Source organism: Stigmatopora nigra, chromosome 7 (assembly GCF_051989575.1).
Source record: "Stigmatopora nigra isolate UIUO_SnigA chromosome 7, RoL_Snig_1.1, whole genome shotgun sequence".
Lineage (NCBI taxonomy): Eukaryota > Metazoa > Chordata > Actinopteri > Syngnathiformes > Syngnathidae > Stigmatopora > Stigmatopora nigra.
In genome coordinates, this window is record NC_135514.1 from 15,311,805 (window position 1) to 15,335,292 (window position 23,488).

The 23,488-nt window shown below is 40.2% G+C and overlaps 1 protein-coding gene across 4 annotated transcripts in view; it reads right to left on the bottom strand.

The window, feature by feature from the left end:
* bbs9 (Bardet-Biedl syndrome 9) overlaps window positions 1-23,488 on the bottom strand; it is a 58,181-nt gene that overhangs the window by 34,485 nt on the left and 208 nt on the right. The window contains exons 1-19 of one of the 4 annotated variants that reach the window (XM_077720768.1): window positions 21,581-21,716; window positions 21,287-21,398; window positions 21,053-21,209; window positions 18,696-18,760; window positions 18,508-18,621; window positions 14,713-14,887; window positions 13,571-13,655; window positions 12,264-12,447; window positions 10,771-10,900; window positions 9,112-9,293; window positions 8,884-8,960; window positions 8,032-8,085; window positions 7,862-7,964; window positions 4,420-4,524; window positions 3,684-3,698; window positions 2,726-2,866; window positions 2,467-2,562; window positions 1,540-1,712; window positions 1,302-1,454 (exon numbers count right to left, since the gene is read on the bottom strand). In XM_077720768.1, coding sequence (XP_077576894.1) covers window positions 1,302-1,454; window positions 1,540-1,712; window positions 2,467-2,562; window positions 2,726-2,866; window positions 3,684-3,698; window positions 4,420-4,524; window positions 7,862-7,964; window positions 8,032-8,085; window positions 8,884-8,960; window positions 9,112-9,293; window positions 10,771-10,900; window positions 12,264-12,447; window positions 13,571-13,655; window positions 14,713-14,887; window positions 18,508-18,621; window positions 18,696-18,760; window positions 21,053-21,209; window positions 21,287-21,398 — 2,121 coding nt within the window. In that variant the 5' untranslated portion in view covers window positions 21,581-21,716. Of the gene's footprint in view, window positions 1-1,301; window positions 1,455-1,539; window positions 1,713-2,466; window positions 2,563-2,725; window positions 2,867-3,683; window positions 3,699-4,419; window positions 4,525-7,861; window positions 7,965-8,031; window positions 8,086-8,883; window positions 8,961-9,111; window positions 9,294-10,770; window positions 10,901-12,263; window positions 12,448-12,901; window positions 13,169-13,570; window positions 13,656-14,712; window positions 14,888-18,507; window positions 18,622-18,695; window positions 18,761-21,052; window positions 21,210-21,286; window positions 21,399-21,580; window positions 21,717-23,488 lie in introns of those variants that run through there. The other 3 variants (XM_077720767.1, XM_077720769.1, XM_077720770.1) reach the window with 3 other exon arrangements.

Here is a 23,488-nt window from a genome sequence, read left to right on the forward strand (position 1 = left end):
AATAAACAGTTTCACTCTTTAACCTTACCTCATCCTTTTATTAAAACAAATACCATAAAAAAACGTCCCAATCTGGCAACCCGCCCACATGAATAGTGTCTTTCTGCACAATATCCGTCAATGACTAGACTTTTATCAGCCATATCAACGTTACTGAGCGTATTAAGTGTCGAGCTTCCCGCATGGCCGCCGTTCTGGGCGGAAAGAACAACCCCCCCCCCCTCCCATTTTCACGTAATCTGACAAAACGCTTAACATTTTCACGTAAACACCTTCCATACATTTGAAAATGTAGTCGTACACGTGCCAATGTAATCCAGAAGAGTTGTCAGCGTGTCGCCAGATGGACAATTACAAGTCGGATCTGCTCCAACTTATGAGATTTCACGCCTTAGTCTATACGTATACGTGTGTATACATGTGTGTGTATTTGTGTGTGTGTTGTACATGCAAGTGAACTGGGTGTGATCTGGCAGTTAATCACCCGCAAACAGGATGTCCATAAATCAAAGTACAAGGCTCTCACAGTAAATTTACGGCAAAAACGTCAACACCGAGTGGAGCTTTAAAGAGGCACTAAAGTCCTTTTCCAATATTTTCAACTGGGAGTTTAACACCGGCGTAAAATACGACGACAAAGTGACGTTAAAATGATAGCCGATTATGTTTTGGACACGAATCTTGACTGTTAAAGTGACAGAAAAGGCTAAAGAATGAGTAGTTAGTCTGCCTTAGCCACGCCCACTAAAAAATGTCCAAACAAACGATGTTATGGTGTGAATGAGCTGCAGATTTTTGCAGTGTGCTAGCATAGCATGCTATCTATTTACTGTGCAATCCATATGATTAAACAAAAAGCATATATATGTCAAAATATATTAAATAGAATGCCATTGTATTGTTCCAACAAATACATATAAAAACCAGAAAGACAAAAATGGTATAATATTTCATATTTTAGATAAAATATTTAGATTTTTTTAAGAAATGGATTAAAAGACCTGAATATTCCGTTTTTTAATAAATCTAAATCAATGATTATTTTAGCTTTTTTTTTTTACATATATATATTTTTAAGTTTTAAAAAAGGATTTTGAACTAAAAACACAGAAAAAATGGATTAAAAATTACATTACTTATGGATGGATTTGAAACAGCTTTAAAATAGCTTGAAAAAAAATGTAATTTGAGTCCCAAAATGGCACCCAAAATATATTTTTAGAAAGAAAATGGCCGCTTTTGACAGCGATGGACGCCCAACCAGTTCTAATTCATACTAAATGTGTTTGTGTGTTGCCAACCTGGGAATAAGTAGCGTCCAAGAGGGTGTCGAGGTTCTGCAGGGGTGCCGGAGTTTTGTCCTTAAAGCGTGTCAGGAGGCGGCGCTGGATGGCTCGGAATTGGGCCGCCCGTTCCGAGAGGAGCTCTTGATACTTTTGGGCGCTGAGACGAAGCTAGCGTGGACACAAATACGAGAGACGTTGGAAAAGGGGGCTAAGCGCTAGCTAGCCACGGCTGGATTAGATGGTGCAAGCTTACCTGGAAGTGGTGGTCTACGGACAAGAAGTAGTCTTTGAGGGGTGGAGGCCCGCCGAAGCTCTTTTTGAAGTCGTGCGAACCCAATGCCGAGAAATGGCGGTCCGCTCTGGCCAGGAGCTCTTTGGTCACTAGCCAAATGTCATCGAAGGCATCGCTCTGGATGCGGTAGCGCTCTGATGCAAAAATAATAAATATAAATATGTGCATAATATGACTTTTTGTAACTTAAGGGTGTCAGACTAAGGTTGGTTCGTGGGTGGCATTAATGTCATTCATGTGGGTCGGACCATTTTACATAGAATATTTTGATTTTTTTCATTTTTATAAATGGATTAAAAGAACTGGATTAAAGGCCCTGAATATTTTGTTTTTTTCTAGATCTAAAACAATGTTTATTTTAGCTTTTTTTAAATATATTTTTAGATTTTACAAAATGATTTTTGAACTAAAAACACCAAAAAATGATTAATAAATGACCATTTTTGATTTAAAAGGGTCATATCAGAAAATATAATATACATCTCTACTCTTCATTTAAATTTGATCCTAAAACAGAAAGTCAGCACTCATGATTGACTTTCTCGGGCCACACAAAATGATGCGGCGGGCCAGATTTGGCCCCCGAGCCGCCACTTTGACACCTGTGCTGTAACTAAAATCAACTGTACATGCTTATCATCTGTTTTTGCGTATATTTCATGTCTTGTATTTGTCTTGTGTGTGTTTTATCTACATGTTGTTTGTGTTTATGTGTGTGTGCACGTGCCTTGTCTTGCTCTATTTTTATTTTTTATCCGGGAATCCGAGTGTTTTTCCCAGATTTTTGTCTATGTCTCTCTTGTTTTGTATCAACCACATGTATGTGTCTTATTGGTATGTTTCCATTTAATTTAAAATAGCAAAAATTTGACAAAAAAGTATTCTTACGGGATGTTTTGGACGCCAACACGGTGACCAGTCCGCCGGACAAGTATCGAAGAGTCAAAGCGTTCCCCTCGTTATCTTCCGACTGCGCCGCAAACTCTGCGGACGCACACACACACACAGACGACATCAGATTGGATAAAATAGCCCAAGCAACAAAAGACGGTCGCGCCGAAAACAAAGGGGTTGTTTAGTCGGCCATTGTGGCTCCGATGCCTGGAGATTACGGGGGGAGGAGCTACGAAATCAGCGTGAGGCGTACCGGGAAAGATGGCGGCCAGGTCTACGGGCGGCTGGTTGGTGTCCACGGTGATTTTGAAGGCGCTGCTCTTGCTGGGAGGAGACGACGTGCACACCAGGGACAGAGGTAGCTTGAACTGGCTTTGGTGGACGTAAGGGACGCCTACAAAATAAAAGAAATAACATTTAAAAACATGTGCATTTTAATTTTGAAACTAGTATCGCACATATAACTTTGTGTTGGAGTTATAAAAAATAGAGAGGAATAAGAGATAAAGTGTTGACACAAAGCAAAAGCACTCATCAATACAAAGTGCTGGTCCAATGACCCAAAATGGCCGCCCGACATGTACAGTTGCGATACCCTGCACTTTCCATTTTACGATTTGAGTCATACTAGAGTGCTTGTATGTATTTGAACATTTTTTTGTCTTTATCCCTCCTTTATACATTAAAATAAATAAATAAAAAAGACAACTTTAAGGCCAAAGGTAAAAATAATATTACATAGTGCATAAGAAGATTTTTTTTAGATTATGTGAGCCTTTCCCAGCAAATGAAGCTCAATATTATTATTATTAATGCTTTTCAAAATGTGTTTTCTTTTTTTCAACCTGGCGTAGTAAACTATAAAAGATTTGTAGTATTTGGCAGGAAACCAAACTTTAAAAAAGAACAGAGAAAAGCCAAAATAAATATAATAAATATGTGCTACATTCAGAACAAGGTAAAATTGTCGTCTTGCTTGTCTCCAAATGTACTTTTTTTTGTGGTTACAAACCTGATTTTTATGACAGTCAAAGTTAAAAAACATTCAGTTGGCCTAAACTCCAACTAAGGACAGTAATGTAGAGGCAAAAATGGCTCGACTGGGTTCGATTCCGGATCCTGGGATGGGCCACATTCCTAAATAAACATTGTTTTTTTTTCATTTTATAGTGTGCAGTGTGCATGAGTGACTGCAGGCTCTGCGCACGTACCTTTGGGGTTGAACTCTGCGGCAAAAAAGGAAAAGAAGAAGAAGAAGAAAAGACGACAAGACATTACACAGATGACAGAAGAAGCAGATGTTTCACTCGGACGCGTTTGCTTCCCACGCTGTGTTCGATTGGCTGCACGTGTTTGCTCGGAAATACTATATCTAACTATTTGCAGTTTTTATTAATTTAAAAAAAATATTAATTCAATATTTTTCTCATTTTCTACGAGTGGTTAGGGCGTCGGCCTCGCAGTGGGAGTCCTGGGTTCAAATCCAGGTCAGTCCACCTGTGTGGAGTTTGCATGTTCTTCCCATATCTGCGTGGGTTTTCTTCAGGTATTCTGGTTTCCAACCACAATCCCAATATCATCCATCCTAAGCTAATTGTATGCTAACATCTCCCTAGGTATGATTAATTGGTTGTTTATCTGGCCAGGGATACAGGGTGTCCACTAACTCTGTCCCGAAGTCAGCTGGGATAGGCTCCAGCACCCCCCGCGAGCCTAATGACGATAAAGCAGTTCAGAAAATTAAAAATAAAGATTTTACTGTTTTAAACACAAAAAAGAAAAGCCTGGGAAGACTTTCTCATAGTAGTTTTGTACTAGAAAATCTAAGAAAAGGACAGAACAAAGTAAAACGTAAACATAAGCAAAGAAAAAATGAAGAGAGTTGGAAATATTGAGAAGAGTGTGTCACATGGTGTCGGAATACCAAAACGTTTTTAACTTTTGTACCTGTGGGGGTGCTGTAGGATAGCGTGATGTCTCCGCTCAGGTCGGCGGGAGGGTAGCGGGCGTTCAGGAAGGCCGAGAAGACTACGCTGGTGGACGAGCCGGCGCCTACAGAAGGACACAAAACAAATATTTTAAATTAAGTTAAGCAAAATTGGAAAATTGTCAAAACACTCATTTGAATCTCAACTTTTGGCTTTTAGAGGAGTATTTTTACTGCAAAAATAATGTGCTTTAATTGTGTAGTATTACAACTTTTGTACTAATTTTATGTCATGTTAACTTTTGCCCATAGTAATACTATACAATATTCATCATGTAATAATATGACTATTTTAATGTTGTACAACTTCAATCACTTTTTTCCATATTAATACTACTAGTTTAAATCTCTTTTCTGTACTAAAACAACAACATTAATCTCACAATATTCCAACTCTAAACTCAAAATACTACTTTAAAATCCAATTTTCTCCCTTGTACAAATACTATTATAAATCTAATAACACTACCATTTTTTCCTTCACTAAATCAACATCAAAATAATCGTACATTATTATACTTGTACAAATACTATTTAAATCTAATAACACTATTTTTCCTTTACTAAAACAACATTAATACCATAATGTGACTTTATTCCAGTGGCCCCAACGTATTATTAGCATTAAATATTTTTTCCCAGCGTAAAAGTAAAACAAAAACGTGAAACTGGCCTTCACCGAGCCGACGAAAGCGGCCATTTTGTGGCTCGGCCACGGTCCGTTGAGGCGCGGTGACCTCTCGGCTGGCGTCCCGTCTTTCAGCGCGGGGCTTTTAACCCCGGGGCCCCGCGGGTCAAACGTTGGGGCCGGGTTTAAGTGCTTTAAGTGTTCCCGGGTCCATTAAAGGCAACAAACACGGCCGGCGTAATCCCCGCCAATGTGGACGGCTCTTTTGCTCTTTGGCCGCCGCCGCCCACACGTCGACCGAGTGGTCCGGCCACCGGCCTCTCGGGGCCATTAACGGCGAGGAGAGCGCAAACATGGGGCACAAAAGGCGAGCGGCGGAGCGCGACTGGCCTCCTTGACCTGGCCCATTGTGCGGTATTTACGCTAGGACGACGGGCGGGAATGTCGGAGGTCTCGAGATGGGTCGCCGATAGGGAGTTCGCAGGTTAGCTTCAAATCGTTAGCCGCCGCGGACGACGCCGGACGTCCAATACGGTTCTTCCTTCCAGGGCTAGCCAAATTAGCCTCAAAAAGTTTAACTAAATCTACAACTAATTTGTTACAAAATTACTTGAAATATTTTTTTTTTTTTATTTGTAATTTTGTAGTTTTTTAATGTTTTATTTGGACCATTTATCTTAATTTTGTTGTTTTAGTTTTATTTCTTTTTGGACCATTTATCTTTTTAAACTTTTATTTTATTTTAACTGAATATCCTATATATTTTTGTCATTTCTAATTCTGAATTAATAATTCAAACTAAAATTATTAATATTTTTTGTTTTAATTATTTTATTTTTCATCAAAAAATTGGGATTTTTTTTAAATATTTTTATTTTCATTTATATTTTTATTGTATTTCATTACCAAAGATTTACGACGAGAGAAGTAAAAATAAATGTCATGTTCTATGTATGGAAATAATGAATTTAATTAATTGCATTTTTAAATATTTTCAATTATATTTGTGAGCTTCTTACGACAAACAATTGACCAAAATTAGTTTAAAAAAAACTACTATTCATTTGTTTATCAAGCCCTAAAAAAGACATTTAAAACCATTTTGTAAAAAAAAAAAACTACATAAACGTACTATATATTTATGAAAATAGGAAAGCAGAATATAGTCTCCGAAAATCATCATTCACTTTTGCGTGGCAAAAAAAATGTAAAAAAGTCCCGCCCCCCGTAGCGATTGTAAGTATAAACTGGCTTAACTCAAATCGGAACACCCTGTGATTGACAGGCCGGAATGAGCAAACGTATTGCGTCCATCTTGAAGCCATAAACAAAGCCCTTGAAACATTTTTTTCTTTCAAAACGTACGGAGCCTGCGCTGACATTTTTCTGGACGTGGGAAGCCGGCAGTCAAATAAATGGACTTGTTTTCTCTTCAAACGAGAACATCTGCTCGCATGTCTTGACGTAAGTTGGTAATGGATTGAAGAAGAAGAAGAAAGGCCCGGCTTAAAATGGCCTCCAATTCCAGACTTTTAACGATCTCATTTGTGACATATCACCCAGATTCATATTCCGCCTCGCTTTTATGACCTCCGCCGGGAGGTGAAACTTGCGGAAGCGCCGCTTTTGCGTCGGGTTCCATAGGCGGGATTTAAGGTCACGGGGTCAAAGGTCAAATGGTAATTTCGCAATAATTAATCATAAATAAACTGACAATTATCGGCCCTGTGTGATGTTTGTAAAGGAATAACGGGATTTATCTGTACCGCTTATCTTCACAAGGGTCGCGGGGGGTGCTGGAGGTAACCCCGGTGACCCACGGGCACCAGGCAGAGGAAAATCTAAATTGGCCAATCAGAGGGCACCAGGAGACAGACATCCAAACACTCGTAGCTAATGAGAATTTAGCATATCATTAGCTTAGCGTTCATGTTTAGCGACCGGGAGGAAAGAGGAGTACCCAGAGAAAAGCCACAAAAGACACACTCCACACAAAAAACCCACCTGGAATCGAACCCTAACATCGCAGAACTGTGAGTCATACACACTAACCACTTAACCACCGGATTATAAAATTGCAGGATATAATTTTTATATATTACATATATTTTGATATATTAAAAAGAAGAAAGCGAACCGGTGATTAACCGAGTGATTAGCGTGTCCGTCTCACAGCTCTGGGGTCTTGGGTTCGAATCCATGTTGGTCCACCAGTGTGGAGTTTGCGTGGGTTTTCCTCGGGTACTTTCCACATTCCAAAAACATGCTAGGCTAATTGTATGCTAACTTGTTCCTAGGTATGAGTGATTGGTTGTTTGTCAACTCGTGCCCTGTGATTGGCTGTCCACCAATTCAAGGTTTGTCCCCCACCTGATGTCCAGGGTCAAGCTGGGATGGGCTCCAACACCCCCACGAGTCTAGTGAAGATAAAGCGGTCCAGAAAATGAATGAAAAAAAAAAGAAATGACATGTTGCTTTAACAAAAATCCGAAAAAAATGATGTCTTTTGAGTATTTTTACTTTGATATATTTTCCTCAAGAGGACCAATCTTTTCACCTCCGTCTTTGCTTTAAAAAAAAATCTGTCGACATAAGGAAAATCTTTGTTTGGGTTTGATGGAAGCGTTCCCAATCTTGCAGCTGCTCATTTTTCATGCGTTTATAGTCGCGAGGGAAACAGCGGCAACGGCGCGAGCTGGCCAAAGCCGAGAGAAGAAAAACATGCCGAGCATTTGTCACCAGCGTGTTGGCCGCCGCTATTAACGCCCACTGACCTAAAGGTTCCAGGACAAAGTGGTCGTGGCTGACGGCCAGCGGGGCTTGAACTCCCACGGTCAGCTTGGAGGAGGCCAGCGGGCCGTTGGCTCGCACCGTCACCTGCGGGGCGGGGCGGAAATTAGGGCGGAAAGGTGGTTGGGATGGCGTCCACTTTTCTTGAACTCACCTTGACGTTGACCGAAGGGACGGGGAAGCCGTCCATGTCTGGGATGAGAGCTCGCTGAGAAACAGGCAAAAAAATGAAGATTTAGTTGTAAATTCATGGGAGGTATAATTTTTGTGGTTCTGGGATTAAAAATTCCACAAAAATCTGCTTTGGGAGTCATTTGTGACAAAAAAATGTGACCTGAAATACAAAAAAAAGGATCAAATTTTTGCATAAATTCATGGCAGCCATGATTTTTGTGGTTCTGAGATTTAAAAATGTCCACAAAAATCTCCTTTAGCAGTCATTTGTGATTAAAAAAATGTGACCTGAAATACAAAAAAAGCATCCAATTTTGCATGAATTTATGGCAGCCATAATTTTTGTGGTTAGGAGATTAAAAATTCCACAAAAATCTCCTTAAGCGGTCATCATTTGTGATAAAAAAAGTGACCTGAAATACAAAAAAAGATTCAATTTTGCATGAATTTATGGCAGCCATGATTTTAGTGGTTTTGGGATTAAAAATTCCACAAAAATCTCCTTTGTGACAAAAAATGTGACCTGAAATACAAAAAAAAAGGATCCAAAATGTGGTTCTTAGAGTGCCCAAAAATCTACAGGAGTGACCCAAAAAAACTCTAAAATGAAAAAGAATAGAGCTGGGCTTGTAAAAAATAAAAATAAGAAAGAAAACACTGGGGTGAATTCACTTTGGTTCTTTTAGTGGATCAGGTCAGTATTGTCCTGTATCTCATAATCACTTTTTGTTGTTATTGTCCTTTTGCGTTCATGCTCCTTGTTAGCCTCTATTGCTAACATGCTAAAACATGTTTCCTCATAGTAGTCATTAAAATGAATTTTCCTACGTACCGAGGGGAAGTCCATCTCAGGAGAGACAAACGCCGTCACTGTCACATCTTCTTCATCTTCACCTTTTGGAAGAATGTCTGAAACACAATAAATATTTGTGTTCATCGACTAAATCGATCATAAATGGATCAACTATTTTAACATTCAGAGACATTAGTGACCTATAATTTATCATCTTATTAAAAAGACTATAGACTGGATAAGCATTTAAGTTGAAGTCCCGCCTACCTTGCGTCCTACTGGCCTCCCTGATAAACTTGTACAGCTGCTTCATCTCAACGTCGGCCTGCTCGTAGTCCACCTCGCGGGCGTCCACTTTGGGCGTGGAGAAGAAGGACGGGTCGGTGCCCATGTAGGAGCACAGCAGGTGGCCGTCCCAACTCAGGCTCACTACGGCACCCTTCAGATCCCTGAAACAAAAAAAAATGAATATCAAATGTTAGCGTTGATAAGTAAGCATATTATTTTACAAGGAGGCATATTTGCGCTAGGTGGACAAGTGGTTATCATATTGCCCTCGCAGTTCTGAGATCGAGGGCTCGATTCCAGGTCGGGACCACACTGTATGGAGTTTAAATTTTCTACCTAGGCTTTGGTGGGTTTTCTCCAGGTACTACAGTTTCATCTCAAATGCCAAAAATATGCATGCTAGGCTAATGCGAGCTAAATATCCCCTAGCTATTGGTTGTTTGGCTCCTTGTGCCCTGTGATTGGCTAGCAACGCATTGAGGCTGTTGACTGGGATAGGCTCCAGCACCCCCATGACCCTAGTGAGGATAAGCGGTACAGAAAAAAAAATTATGAAGCGTTACATGCCCCCCAAAAAAATCAGATTAATAAACAAGGAATATCAAATATAGAATTTCCTCGAATCCCGCTTCCTCATATTTTATATATATTTTTTAAACATCCAATCCATCAAATCCATGCGTGGAGTTCACGACGGGAATAATAAGGGAAAGGAAATGCCGAGTGATGCAACAATGTGTTTTAACAGCGTGAGCGAGTGCGTGTTAACAACTCGCAGATGTGCGCTACTTCCACTTCGAGGCGCCGCACCTGCGCCCGTCCGTCGGCGGCGGCAGACCGGGCCAACGGAAACGCACTCTAACCCACGGGTGTCCAAATGATTTTGCTTCCAACTAATTCAGCACGGCCAGTTCAGCCACTGAAGTTTTGACTGCAATCGACTTATTCCACTTTAAAAGCGGTAAATTGCCTTACAATGGTTGAATTTGACAATTTCCCTCGTATAAGCCGCCACCTGATTCACAGTTTTCACCTCTATTCATGGTTTTAACAGGGATTGACTTTTTTTTTTGTGTTTTATGCAAAATATGGTTTATTTTTTTCATTCATAGATGTCAAAATACTTTTTGTTAAGTATTTAATCTGTTTATCTTTTCTCTATTTTGAAATAAATTACCATATATGGTTTGTGGGCCATTTTAGATATAATATTTAGATTTTTTTTAATATAAATGGATTAAAAGAACTGGATTAAAAATAAAATGTTTATTTGAACTTTTTTTAAATATATTTTTAGATTTTACAAAATAATTTTTGAACTAAAACACAGAAAAATTGATTTAAAAATGGCAATTATTGATTTAAAAAGGGAAAAAAATCAGGTAATTTAATATACATCTCTACTCTATATTTTAATTTGATCCTAAAAGAGAAAGTTGATAATTGACTTTCCTGGGCCACAAAAAATGACGCGGCGGGCCAGATATTGCCCCCGGACCACCACTTTGATACCAGTGTGTCATTGCATTTTCGTGCGTGTCAAGTCTAATTTGTGCGTTTATAAGCCGTACCCTGGATTGAGTCATCATTTTATTTTTGGGTGACAAATACGGCGCGAGCGTGACGTGTCAAACTCACGGGAAATTGGCGACCCGAAGCGCCACGGGCACGAAAGCCAGCTGGGCAGCCCACTTGAGCGTGACATCCTGGTACACCAGCAGCATGTTGGTGTGGTTGCCTAGCAACATGTTGGTGGTGCCATCGGTCACTGAATGGAAAAGCAGTAGAAAATATGTATTAAGCAAACGTTATGACTCTTGTAAAAGTGCTTTTTATTTGGGTTTCTTTTTGAGGGCTGAATGTCGTATAAAATTAGGCATAAAGGTCTCTCTGTGGTATTTTTTGCTCAATCCCATAATGTAAAGTTTGATCTTTTTATAAAAACGGACATCATTTGGTGCTACGTCGCCACGAAAATGAGTTAAACGGTTCAAAGTTTGGCAAAAATAATAATAAAACGGCAAAATGAGAAACCCGCCTTCGCTTTAGCCACCCAGTTCGTGTAATTTCGTTATTTTTAGTCCTGGAAAAGAGGTAACGAGGAGCGTGATAAACTTGGCAACCACAAAGCGGAGAAGAAGAAAAAACCTCGGAGTGATGACATCATAACATTTACATTTGGCCGAGTAGCGGCGCTTTAAATGGCAAAAAAATGACATCTGAAATCACATAGGGTTTCCTTTGAAACATGAGGCATAAATAGTAGACCTGCTGCAGGGCCATGGCCGCACGCAATATAAGCATTACCACGCTGGCGGTCAAAATGGCGGCGCTCGACTTGCACCGACGTAAACGTTTGCATTTATCAGAGCTTCTAATTTAAAAGTTGGATCTAATTTGGGTCTATTTCATCATTGTTGTCATTATCTATAGCCGTCAATGGCGGTAAAACATGATCACTCAATACTCAAACTAGATGAATTTGATCTCTATAACTGTCAGAAGCAGTAAAAATATTAAACACTGTAAACAACAAAATAATCCTGAAGGGGGTATACTGCAAAAAAAAATACATATACAGTACTATGCTATACTATATATTTATATTTACACTAGGAAACAAATTGCAAATGAGAAAATGTCTAATGATAATATGGAAGTCATGAAAATAACAATAAGCGCAATTGTTCATCTTGCATTATTTCTTATAAAAGTTCTAATAATCCAGATATATATCAACCAATATAATTATATGGTACGTTTTATACTATATATATTTATATTCATATTAATGAACATAACTTTGCAGAACAAAGAGCATAAAAGACTAGAAATTTAAGGAACCTCACTTGGACAATTATTTCATAATATAATTTAAATAATTTGCACACAAAAAATGTAATAACTCACGTATGCACATGACTTGAATATGAGATGTGTTTAAATTGGGTCAAAAAATATAGGAATGTGCTATTTTTTCGTAATATATTTCCTCAAAATAAAATCGGGACTCTGTTTTCACAGATCCACAAAATTGGGTGAATCAACTCACATGTAGACATATTTCATCTTAATTTTTTTACTGGTTTATGGACGAAATAAAGCTTTGAATCAAGAATGTTTTTACTCACATGAGGCATATGGTAGGAAGCTGCTGGGGTTGAACTCCAACTTCTTCATGAAGTAAATGAGGCCGTTGTCCCGCAAACAGTAAAGGTTCCGCTCCCCCAGGACGAAGATGAACAAGGCCGTGTGGGAGAAGGTGGACACGGAGATGTCTAGGGCTTGCTCGCCTAGAATCAACGTCCAGTCGGGCTGTGGGGAAATCGCTCATTTAAACTCCAAAATGGCGTTCAAACCAAAACTTAAAGATAGCTTTCTCATATGGACCTTATTTCTACCATATACACTATATAACTAACACACGACATAAAATGTGCAAATGACAGACATACCATCATCTATAAATACTGTAGCAGAACTAACAAACGCAATAGTTATCACATAAATCGTATTTTACATTCTATATTGATAGTACAGTCAATAATACAGTAACTATCCACTAGCATAGCGATTAGCCACTCGCGACTAGCATTGTGCTAATCGCGAATTAACTTATTGTTTATAAAATAACGATAATAACGCTCTTAAAATAACATGCAACTGTTCTATAACGTCGACTGTTTCCTATGAATTCTTAAACAAGACAATAGTTTAGTGAAATAAGACGAAAACACGATTTAGCATTGAGGGTTAATCTTTACCTTACTTTGCTGGCATGACTCGCCAACAACTGCAGCTTTTCACATACAAATTTGCATCTTTGCGTCTTTTTTTGACTACTAAGCAACTCTTGACATCGATATAAATTAGATAACAGTTGTTTCATGTCATTTTTAAATGAAATTAGATTGTAATTAATTATAATTTTCTCCAAGGTCTTGGGCCTGCCCACAAACGTGATTGACACAGCCAGAATGAGCTTCTCATTTCTATTGACAGCTGCGTAAGTATCTGGCGGCCATTTTGGGTAGGAAACTGGAACTCGCCTGTCATCGGCACGGTCTGACGACGCCATTTTAACACAGTACCGATCCTGCAAACCATAATTCTCATTCAGCTATTTGTGAACATTTCAGTGACGTGTTTACATTCCATCCATGTATAAACTACTTTCTCTTCCCTCTTTTTTCTTTTTCGGGCGTTTTGAATTTTGCTCTGTCGCCATGGTAACCGGAGTGCAACATCAGGCTTTCCGTGAATGCTAACGGGAGGTCAAATGAGTTTGAATAAAGCTCTTCTGTGCCAAGCATAACTAAATTGATGGCGGGAGCGTTGCAGGATGTCAATGAGTTTATTCTCGCAAATTGGGTGTGTTAGCATTAACGAGCGCTAACGGCGACGTCACGGCGGGGTCGAGTGGAAGGTCAAGACTCACGGTTAGCCTCTTGCTTCCGGTTTTGAGGTTCTGCTCGGGGTCTTGTCGGCTTTCCGCTTCCGTGGCGACGGCGAGCGTTTCGTACCTGAGGAGCAGAGTGGATGGTAAAATTCCTAGAATGCTACAGTTTCATTGAGTGAAACAAGTGGTACCTCTACTTACACATTTTTCAGGTTATAAAAGGCTTAAATATGTATTAATTGTTACAATGTAAACTGTGATCAATATTTCATATTTAATCTGGAGTAATTGGTTCTCGTTAAGTTTCATTGAGTGAAATGAGTAGTATTTCTAGAGCCAGTTGTCAAAGTGGCGGCTTGGGGGCCAAATCTGGTCCACCGCCTCATTTTGTGCGGCCCGAGAAAGTCAATCATGAGTGTTGACTTTTTATTTTCTGAAGAGGTTAGGTGTATATTAAATTTCCTGGATTTTCCCCTTTTAAATCAATATTTGTCATTTTTTAATCCATTTTTTTCTGTGTTTTTAGTTCAAAAATCATTTTGTAAAATCTAAAAAAAAGCTAAAATAAACAATTTTTTAGATCGATAAAAAACTGAATATTCAGGGCTTTTAATCTAGTTCTTTTAATCCATAATTGTAATTTTTAATACGTTTTTGTGTTAATTTTGGGTCATTGTTGTTAATTTTAGATACTTTAGGTCACTTCTTATTGATTTGGTGGCATTTGGTGGTCACCTTCCGTTGGTTTGGGGCCACTTTCTGATCATTTTCGGTCAAGCTTGGGTTATTAACTGTACATTTTCCCATAGCCAATCTTATTCCAGACCTCGAACCTTAGCTTGTTCAGCCCGTTTTGCATTTTTTTGCGCTCGTTTCCACCGGGATCGTCTTTCAAATGAGTGGTATTATTAGAAGTAGACAATAATGTTTGCTTAAACTTGACGTGTGCCCCGATTGGTCCTCGTTGCCAAAAGTCTGTCTTGGCGCCCCACAACGCGCACCTTGTTCGCTCTCAAAAACGCCAACGCCGGGAACATTTTTGCGGTTTGTCACGTTTCATTTTCCGCTCGCCGGCCTTTTGCCTGGACGACACGGTGGTCAAAATGGCGGCCGGGGAGGCCAGATTTGGTCAGACAGCCACCCCAAGTTCAAAAAGATGGGGTTTGGAACCCAAAACCTACTTGAAGCTTTCCAGTTGACGGACCGAGGACACGGTGAGGAAGCTGTCCGTCCGTGGGTTGTAAGTCAAAGGACCCGGGAGAAGGAAGTTTGGCAGGAACCTGCCGAAGGAGTAGCTGTCCTGCTCGAAGAACATCAGCATGCCGTCCATGGATTGGATGCAAAGGGAGTGGTGACCTGATGGGATGGAAATAACAAAAAATAAATTAAAGATTAGAATTCAGGGGTGTCAGACTCGGGTTGGTTCGCGGGCCACATTAACATCATCTTGATTTCATGGGGGTCGGACCATTTTAGATAGAATATTTAGATTTTTTTAATAGAGGGATTAAATGAACTGGATTAAAAACCCTGCATATTCAGTCTTTTTTATAGAACTAAAACTATGTTTATTTTAGCTTTTTTTAAAATATATTTTTAGATTTTACAAAATTATTTTCGAACTAAAAACACAGAAAGAAATGGATTAAAAATGACAATTATTGATTTAAAAGGGGGAAAATCAGGAAATTTAATATACATTTGACCATTTTAGATGCAAGATGTTTTTTTTACACAAACAGATTAAAATAACTGGATTAAAATCCCTGAATATTCAGTTTTTCATAGATCTAAAACAATGTTTATATTAGCTTTTTTTAAATATATTTTTAGATTTTACAAAATGATTTTTGAACTAAAAACTGAAAAAAATACTAAAAAATGACAATTATTGATTCAAAAAGGAGGAAATCAGGAATTTTAATATACATCTATACTCTTCATTTTAATTTGATCCTAAAACAGAAAGTCGCCACTCATTATTTACTTTGGCCGCACAAAATGATGCGGCGGGCCAGATTTGGCCCCCGGGCCGCCACTTTGACACCAGTCTAAATGATCCGGCCCACATGAAATCGAGTTGACGTTAAAGCGGCCCGCGAACCAACCCCAGTCTGACACCCTTAGCCTAAATCACATTCAAATCCCGGTCATCAGAATCGAAAACCCCACTTGATTGGACGTCTATGTCCGTCCTCGGCAGAACCCCCCGACCCGTCGGCTCCCGTTTCATTGCGACATTTCTCAGCAGGCCGCCGCCTGATATCTCCATTAACACCTCGGCACGCTAGCGCGAAGCGACGAGGTGACCGGAGGTCTATAATTAGGCCCCGGCGCGCTATTAAAAAAAGTTTGACGGCCTCCGAGCAGAGGTCGGTCGGGGAGGCGGCCAGTTACGACCAGTTACGACCACCTTACCACGGCCACCTACGGCGGGCTCACGCACGCACGCAGGCACGCAAAGCGTCCGTCAACGCAGATTTGGAAAGAAAAGCCACACGTTGCCACACGTTGCCACACTGGCACTGGGAAACACGTGTGTTCCACAGTGGCCGTGAACAGCGTGCAATTACAAAGATATGGACACACACACGCGCGCACATGTACGCAATTATCGACCCACGCATGCTCAAATTACGCTATATTGCAAAAAGAGGTTTCATTTTTATGACTTTGTTAACCCTTTGGCCACCAGTGGTTCCCTTTTATGCTCCCCAAAAAATGTCATTTAATTCATAATACAGTTGTACCTCTACTTACAATTTTTTTCGTGACATGAAAATTTTGTAAGTAGAGGTGGGCTTCATATGTAAATTCTCTAATTGGTTCTATGTTGAGAACACTATGACCCACTAAACTAAGGGTGTCAGACTCGGGTTGGTTCGCGGGTCGCTTTAATGTCAACTTGATTTCATGTGGGTTGGTCCATTTTAGATAGAATATTTAGATTTTGTTTTTAATTAAATTGATTAAATGAAGTGGATTAAAAGACCTGAATATTCCGTTTTTTATATATCTAAAGTTTTGTATGAGAGATGACAGAAACCTAATTAAATTTAACCTATAACATTTGTTCTTGGTGTCCAAATAAAACAAACAAAAAATTCTCAGAAATGCCCTTTTTTTAGGGCCTTGGCGGCTTATACTCGAGTACGACATATAGCCTGAAAATTTTGATAAGACACATAAAGATAGTGTAAAAATCTACATCATCTTCAATAACATATTACAAACTAGCACAAAAAAACGCCATTTCCGCCACGTTCGATCAATTAACGATCAAAAACCACCGGCGACCGGTCGGCTAGCGCCGACGGGTCGCCTCGAGCCTTCATCGGCGACGGAAAGTTGGCGAGACCCGGTACGTCATATAGAGCGTCTTTGTGCGTAAGCGCAAAACACACAATCGAGTATTAAAAAGGATCCGCTCCCTTCTTTCTATTCGGGCTTTATTAGCCCGAGTGAGTGGCCGTTATTCGGGTGCCACTTATTACGCGGCAATAAAAGATAATAACCTGGGTTTAAAAATAGGCCGCCCGGACGACGCAGCGCTGATGCGGTTTTGCTTGAAGGTCAAGTTAAAGCGCAGCCACAAAGTCGCCAAGTGTGTGTGTGTGTGTGCCAGGCACTGGTCTCTAGTGGCTATTTTGCGGGTGAACTTTGACCTCCAGGGAAGGGGAGATGGGGGAAATCCGCCCCGAATGGAACAGCGTCGCATTCATTCAGGTGAGGCGGTGTTTTTCGGCGACGGACGTCTAATCGTTAGGAAACGGGAGTTTGGTTGGCGCCGACAGGTTTGGTTAAAGTGGATTGGACGGCTAGAGGTTATAAACTTGTTTTTAAGGTAATTGTTGATTGATATGATGGTCAGGGAATCGTTTTGAGATGTTTTTTTTTGTTGATCTAAAAATTCAAAAAAAAATTGGGGGGTGGTTAGCATAACGGGCTCGCAGTTTTAGGGTCGTGGGTTTGATCCCGAGAAAATTAATTTGTTTTTTAAGATCAGTATCGATTGATTTTATGGTCACTGATTCGTTTTGAGAGACTTTTTTGTTGATGGAAAAATTCAAAAAAAATGTGTGGAGTGGTTAGTACGTCGGGCTCGCAGTTTTAAGGTCGTGGGTTCGATCCAGAGATGACACACTCGTTTTTAAGATCAGTAACGATTGATTTGATGGTCACTGAATCGTTTTGAGACATTTTTTTAATATAAAACTCAAAAAAATTGGTGGAGGAGTGGTTAGTATGTTGGCCTTGCAGTTATAAAGTTGTGGGTTCGATCCCAGGTCGGTCCTCGCTGTGTAGAGTTGGCATGTTCTCCCTGGTTACTCTGGTTTCCACCCACATCCCAAAAAACATTCATCCTCAGCTAAATTTATGCCAAACTACCCCTAAGTATGAGTGTCGTCTTTTCCTGCCTTTTGATTGGCTGGCCACTGATTCAAGGCGCGCCCTCTAGTTATCTTGGATCAGCTCCAGCACCCCCCGCGACGCTACTGAGTATTAGCAGTTCAGAGAATGAATGAATGAAAATTGCTGTCAAAAACGTTCTATAAAACACAGAAATAAAGAACAATCATTTGACTGACATTGCCCTCTAGTGGTGAAAAATAGAAGACAGCCAAAAAGGCTTAATCGCGTTTTTTTTCTTGGAACTTAAAGCTACTATGAAGGCCCCCCTGGCATGATATCCATTCCCTAATTGGGAGTCCCTGCAGTAAAAAAAAAAAAAAACACGTGCGAGCTTCCTCCAAAGTTGTCGGGGTTCCCGCGGTGCAAAAAAAACGGCCCGCCTTCATGTAAACATGGACCGAGTCCGTCGTGCCAAGCCTCAACAAAGCGCCCTTTATGGGGAAAAATTCATTTTGCGCACTTTTTCAGGGGATTCCCATGTTTTTCTTGGACGACCACGCGGGAAGGGTTGTCCCCGACTTGCTCGAGAAATTCCAAAAATAAATAAATAAAAAATAGCTTACCTGTGACTCCTCCAAAGGATCCGTAAGTCATGTTGCAGGCCGTCCTCTGCAAGTTGTGCTCGTAGACCAGTTTGATCTGGTACTGGTCGCCGTGGCCTACGTTGCCCGTCGTGCCTGGAAAGTTGGGGTAAAAATGCGGGTAACCCAAAATGTGGCTTTGACGTAAAGTGAGCAACAGGGGGCGTTACCTTGGATGGAGTAAACGGACAGTTTCCGAGGGTGAAGGACAGCCAGGTGGAGAAGATCCGAACACCTGAAAGAACAACATCGTCATTGGAGGACATTTTTTTTCAATGAATTTCAACTATGTAAGAGTCAGGGTGTCAAAGGTGTGGTCGGCGGGCAAGAAGAGGTCCGCTATAGGCTCCGAGCCGGCCCACTAGTGGAATTTTTTTGGGCTGACGTGGTTCCTTCACACTGCAATGCTCCTTTTTGCAAAATGGCGCCTTCAATGGGCAATGTGTCAAAGTAGTGGCCCGGGGGCCAAATCTGGTCCACCGCATCATTTTGTGTGGCTCGAGAATGTCAATGATGAGTGCCGACTTTCTGATTTTGGATTAAATTAATAAAATAGTTATGGATGTACATTACATTTCCTGATTTTCGGCCTTGTAAATCGATAAGTCTTTTTTTAATACATTTTTTCTGTGTTTTTAGTTCAAAAATTATGTTGTAAAATCTAAAAATATATTTAAAAAAAAGCTCAAATAAACATTGTTTTCGATCTTTAAAAAAATTGAATATTCAGGGATTTTAATCCAGTTCTTTTAATCCATTTACATAAAAAAATCTAAATATTATATCTAAAATGGTCGTGCCCCAATTGAGTCTGGTGTAGGGAAAAGGAAATTTCATACAATGATGAACTAATATTGATCCATGTATAAAGACACACTGTGAAAATTGAAGCCTTCTAGTTGAGCCTTATAGTCCGTAAAATCCAGTCATTGGGTTTTAGTCATTGTCGGTTTATTTTGCTTATTTTGCAATTTGAGTCGGACAGCTAAAGTGGGAGCAGACGCAGTCCCGTCGCTAGACATTTGTCGGTTCAATCCCGGCGGACCAAAACGCCGCCTTGGGAAAGGGCGGAAATGGAAAGCCATCCCACAAGTGCTCTTTCATCCTAAGAAAGCGCAGAAAAAAAATGTATTTTTGGTCCGTCGGTCGGCGGATTCCCGGGAGGAATTCCGAACTGGCCGACCGCAGCTTAAAGCAAACAGCCACGCGACGTTGCGGCCAGGAAGGAAGGAAAGGAGGCCCTCGCCACACGGAACATTCTCGCACTTCTTTTTACCGCCTGAAGGGAGACGGCGCCACCTGCCCGCAAAAGAGGGACAACTACTTCGCCCAAAGAGGAAAAATAACACTAACAGGGGTGCTCACACTTTTTTTGCTGCAATATTGACTGTATTTACTCGCATATAAGCCGCCCAAAGTATAAAATAGCCTTAAAATGGTTGAATTTGACAATTTCTCGCGTATAAGCCGCCCCCTGATTCACCTCCATATTCATGGTTTTAATAGGGAGTACAAATTTGATACTTTGAAGGGAAAGTATTAAGAAAAATCATCGTACGTGGTATTTTTGAGATACTATATGGATCAAAGGCACAAAATTAGGGTCAATATCATACGGAATTCCTTTAAAAATGCCATTGACAAAGGTCATTAATTATGTAATGATATTCCTGACATTAGACTATCAACATGTATGGGAGATTTAGCAATTTAGCAAATGTGGCTACTTACAGAGCAAATTCATAAGAGTCTAGCGAAGGAAATCCACAGAAGGGAGGAGTCAAAATGTTATTGTCATGGTGTCGACCAATAGGATCTCTGCCATTTTCGAGATGGAACATTGAAATTCAAAACGTGGAACTCTTCACTACAGCTTTCTAGGCAATGACGTCCCAACGGCACTACTACTGCTCCACTTGGTCGGCGTAATCCTCGTTTGCGTGCTAATTTAGAGGAGATTAAGTTGCTAAATAAATCTTATAATTGACAAAGAGACAATGAGCACTTTTTGTCCCTACTTCATACATTTCCTGGGTAAGGTCAGATTCCCTAAAATTTATTTTGGTTCGCGGGCTACGTTAACGTCAACTCGATTTCATGTGGGACGGACTATTTTAGATATAATATTTAGATTTTTTTTTTAAATAAATGGATTAAAAGAACTGGATTAAAAGCCCCGAATATTCAGATTTATTTATACATATAAAACAATGTTTGATATTTCTTTAATATATTTTTAGATTTTACAAAAATATTTTTTACTAAAAACACAGAAAATATGGATTAAAAAATAGCAATTATTGATTTAAAAAGGGGGGAAAAAATCAGGAAATGTAATATACATATATATCTATCATTTGAATTTGATCCTAAAATAGAAAGTCGGCACTCACGATTTACTTTCCCTGGCCACACAAAATGATGCAGCGGGCCATATTTGGCCCCCGGGCTGCCACTTTGACACATAGACTAATAAACCTACAAATTTCTTTCAAACAGGGAACTACTTTGAAGCCAATGTACTCACGAGACAAACTTCCCCAGCTCCACCTGCACGATGGCGTTCTGGAGGTGGACCTCAAGGAGCTGCGCCTCGGCCGAACCTTGGGCCCCCTCGGCGGCTTTGGCGGGGTACGGCGAGAAGATCCGCAGCATCCCCATGTAGCTGCCCACCACCACCTTGTCTACACACGGATTTCAAACAGAGAGCACTTAGCGTATCCACCCGAATATAAGACGACCTTCGATTGTGACACAATACCATGGCCCGTGCCGCTGTTGTCCACGTCCCCGACGCAGAGACAGCCTTGGTCGAACTCCTCGCCTTCGCCGAGGGTTGCCGACCACCAATCCCGCGCCTTGAATAGGGACATCTGATTGGACAAGAAGACATAATAAAGTCATTTTTTGGGTTAAAAAGCAGTGAAAGATAACAAAAAGTATGAAAATAATTCAATTTTTCTGGCTTTTGTGATATCTGATATCCCTATCCAAAAATATATTCACCTTTTTAGTTTTTTAATGACCGAAATAGAAGTATAAGGTAACTCATTACCTGACATTGACAAAAATAAACGTCCAATTTATTTCAAATGGGAGGACGAGTTGCAAAATCCAATTTTTCAGCACTAAATGCCCAAATAAACTCGACATCTAACACCGTCAATGGCATACAATGAGTTCCTTTAATCCAGGGGTGTCCAAACTTTTTGCAAAGAGGGCCAGATTTGGTAAGGTGAAAATGTGTGCGGGCCGACTTTTAGCCTGACATTCTTTGAACCATTAACATTAAATGCAAATTAACTTTTTGGGATTTTTTTTAATTACAAATGGCATACTTTTACATTTTTTTTACATTTAGGTTTTTACCGAAATCACAAACCACAAAAAAATAAGAAAACTATCAAGGATATCTAAGTTCATGTGAAACATCACATATTATTCACTATTATATGCTCACTGTAGGAACAGTGCTGAAAACAAAACAATGATCACTGCATATTCAAACTGTGATTTTGACCATCACAAAAAAAATAATGAACTGAGATTTAAGAATTTATTCAACTCAGAGGACTTAACAAATATCTTGCCTGCACTAATGTGAAGGGTGATACTGGGATCTTTACTGCAGTATGTAGTCCAGGTCTTCTTTGCACGCTAACGAGAAAAAGTCAAACTCAGTTCCTTTTGCCTCTAACTGTCTCTTAATATCTAATGAAACGTCTTCAATTCTCCGTGCCACAGTATTACGAGCCAGGCAAATATTGGCAAACTCTTGCTTCTTCGCGGGACAAATTTTCTCAACCATTTTCATTACACAGTCTTTAATAAATTCACCGTCACTGAAAGGTTTGCAGTGCTTTGCAATTAGCGTTGCCACTTCGTAGCTTGCCTTTGTGGCATTTTCATTTGACTCACGGGCTCTTGTGAAAAAGCTTTGCTGTGCCGTTAAAACAGCTTCCAGTTGCTTCACTTTTTCACCGCGTTCGTTCCCAGTTAGCTTGTCGTAGCTAGCATGTTTCGTCTGGTAGTGCCTCTTAATGTTGAATTCCTTGAAAACAGCCACAGTCTCTTGGCAAATTAGGCAGACACAGTTGTTTCGTATTTCAGTGAAAAAATACTCAAATTTCCACTTCTCCTGGATGCGGCGGCCCTCCCGGTCAACTTTCCTTTTTTTGTTTACATGTTAGAAATGGGCTGGGCTGAAACAATGACGCAAGGGTCACGGCGGCCAGAGTGCGGCCACAGGGCTACTGCCATCTTCTGGTGAAGTGAAAAATAGCTTTTTGTACACATTTATTTTATACTGTGGTCAACAGTGCTGGCGGGCCGTGTATTATTGATTTCATGATAGAGGCCGTGGGCCGGTCAAAATTTGTCCTCGGGCCTTATTTGGCCCGCGGGCCGGACTTTGGACATGCCTGCTTTAATCGCTTCCTGCCTTCCCTACACCACCAACCAATCAGAAGCGGCTCGAGCAGTCACGTGAGCAGCAAGCGGCTTTGTCTCCCGCTTGATTGCTGCTGAGTGAGCAGGTGGAACAGGCAGTTAATCCGGCAAAGTCAACCTAACACTAATTTCACTTAAAAATACACGTTAAAAATCACGTTTTATGACACAACCCCTTCATTCACTTAGTGGGAAATCACCCCCAATTATTCACAATACTACAAAAACGTGTTTTATTCAATTAAATGACCTTTAAGGACAAAAAAGTGTATTAACCCATCCTTTCCGAGGTCTTTAAACACAACACATGACTTAATGACTATCACGAATGGTCCAAATTCCCAACCATACTTTAGTCACATTTTAGCTTCAACACATTTCACGTACGGTCCACGTTTGAGTACTTGAGGGGGAAAAAGTCACATTAATAAGTTTTGCGACTGACGCGCTCACTTCAAGGCGCGTTCACGAGTCAATTAGCTCACGGCTAACGCGTTTACTTGAGCTTGGCAGG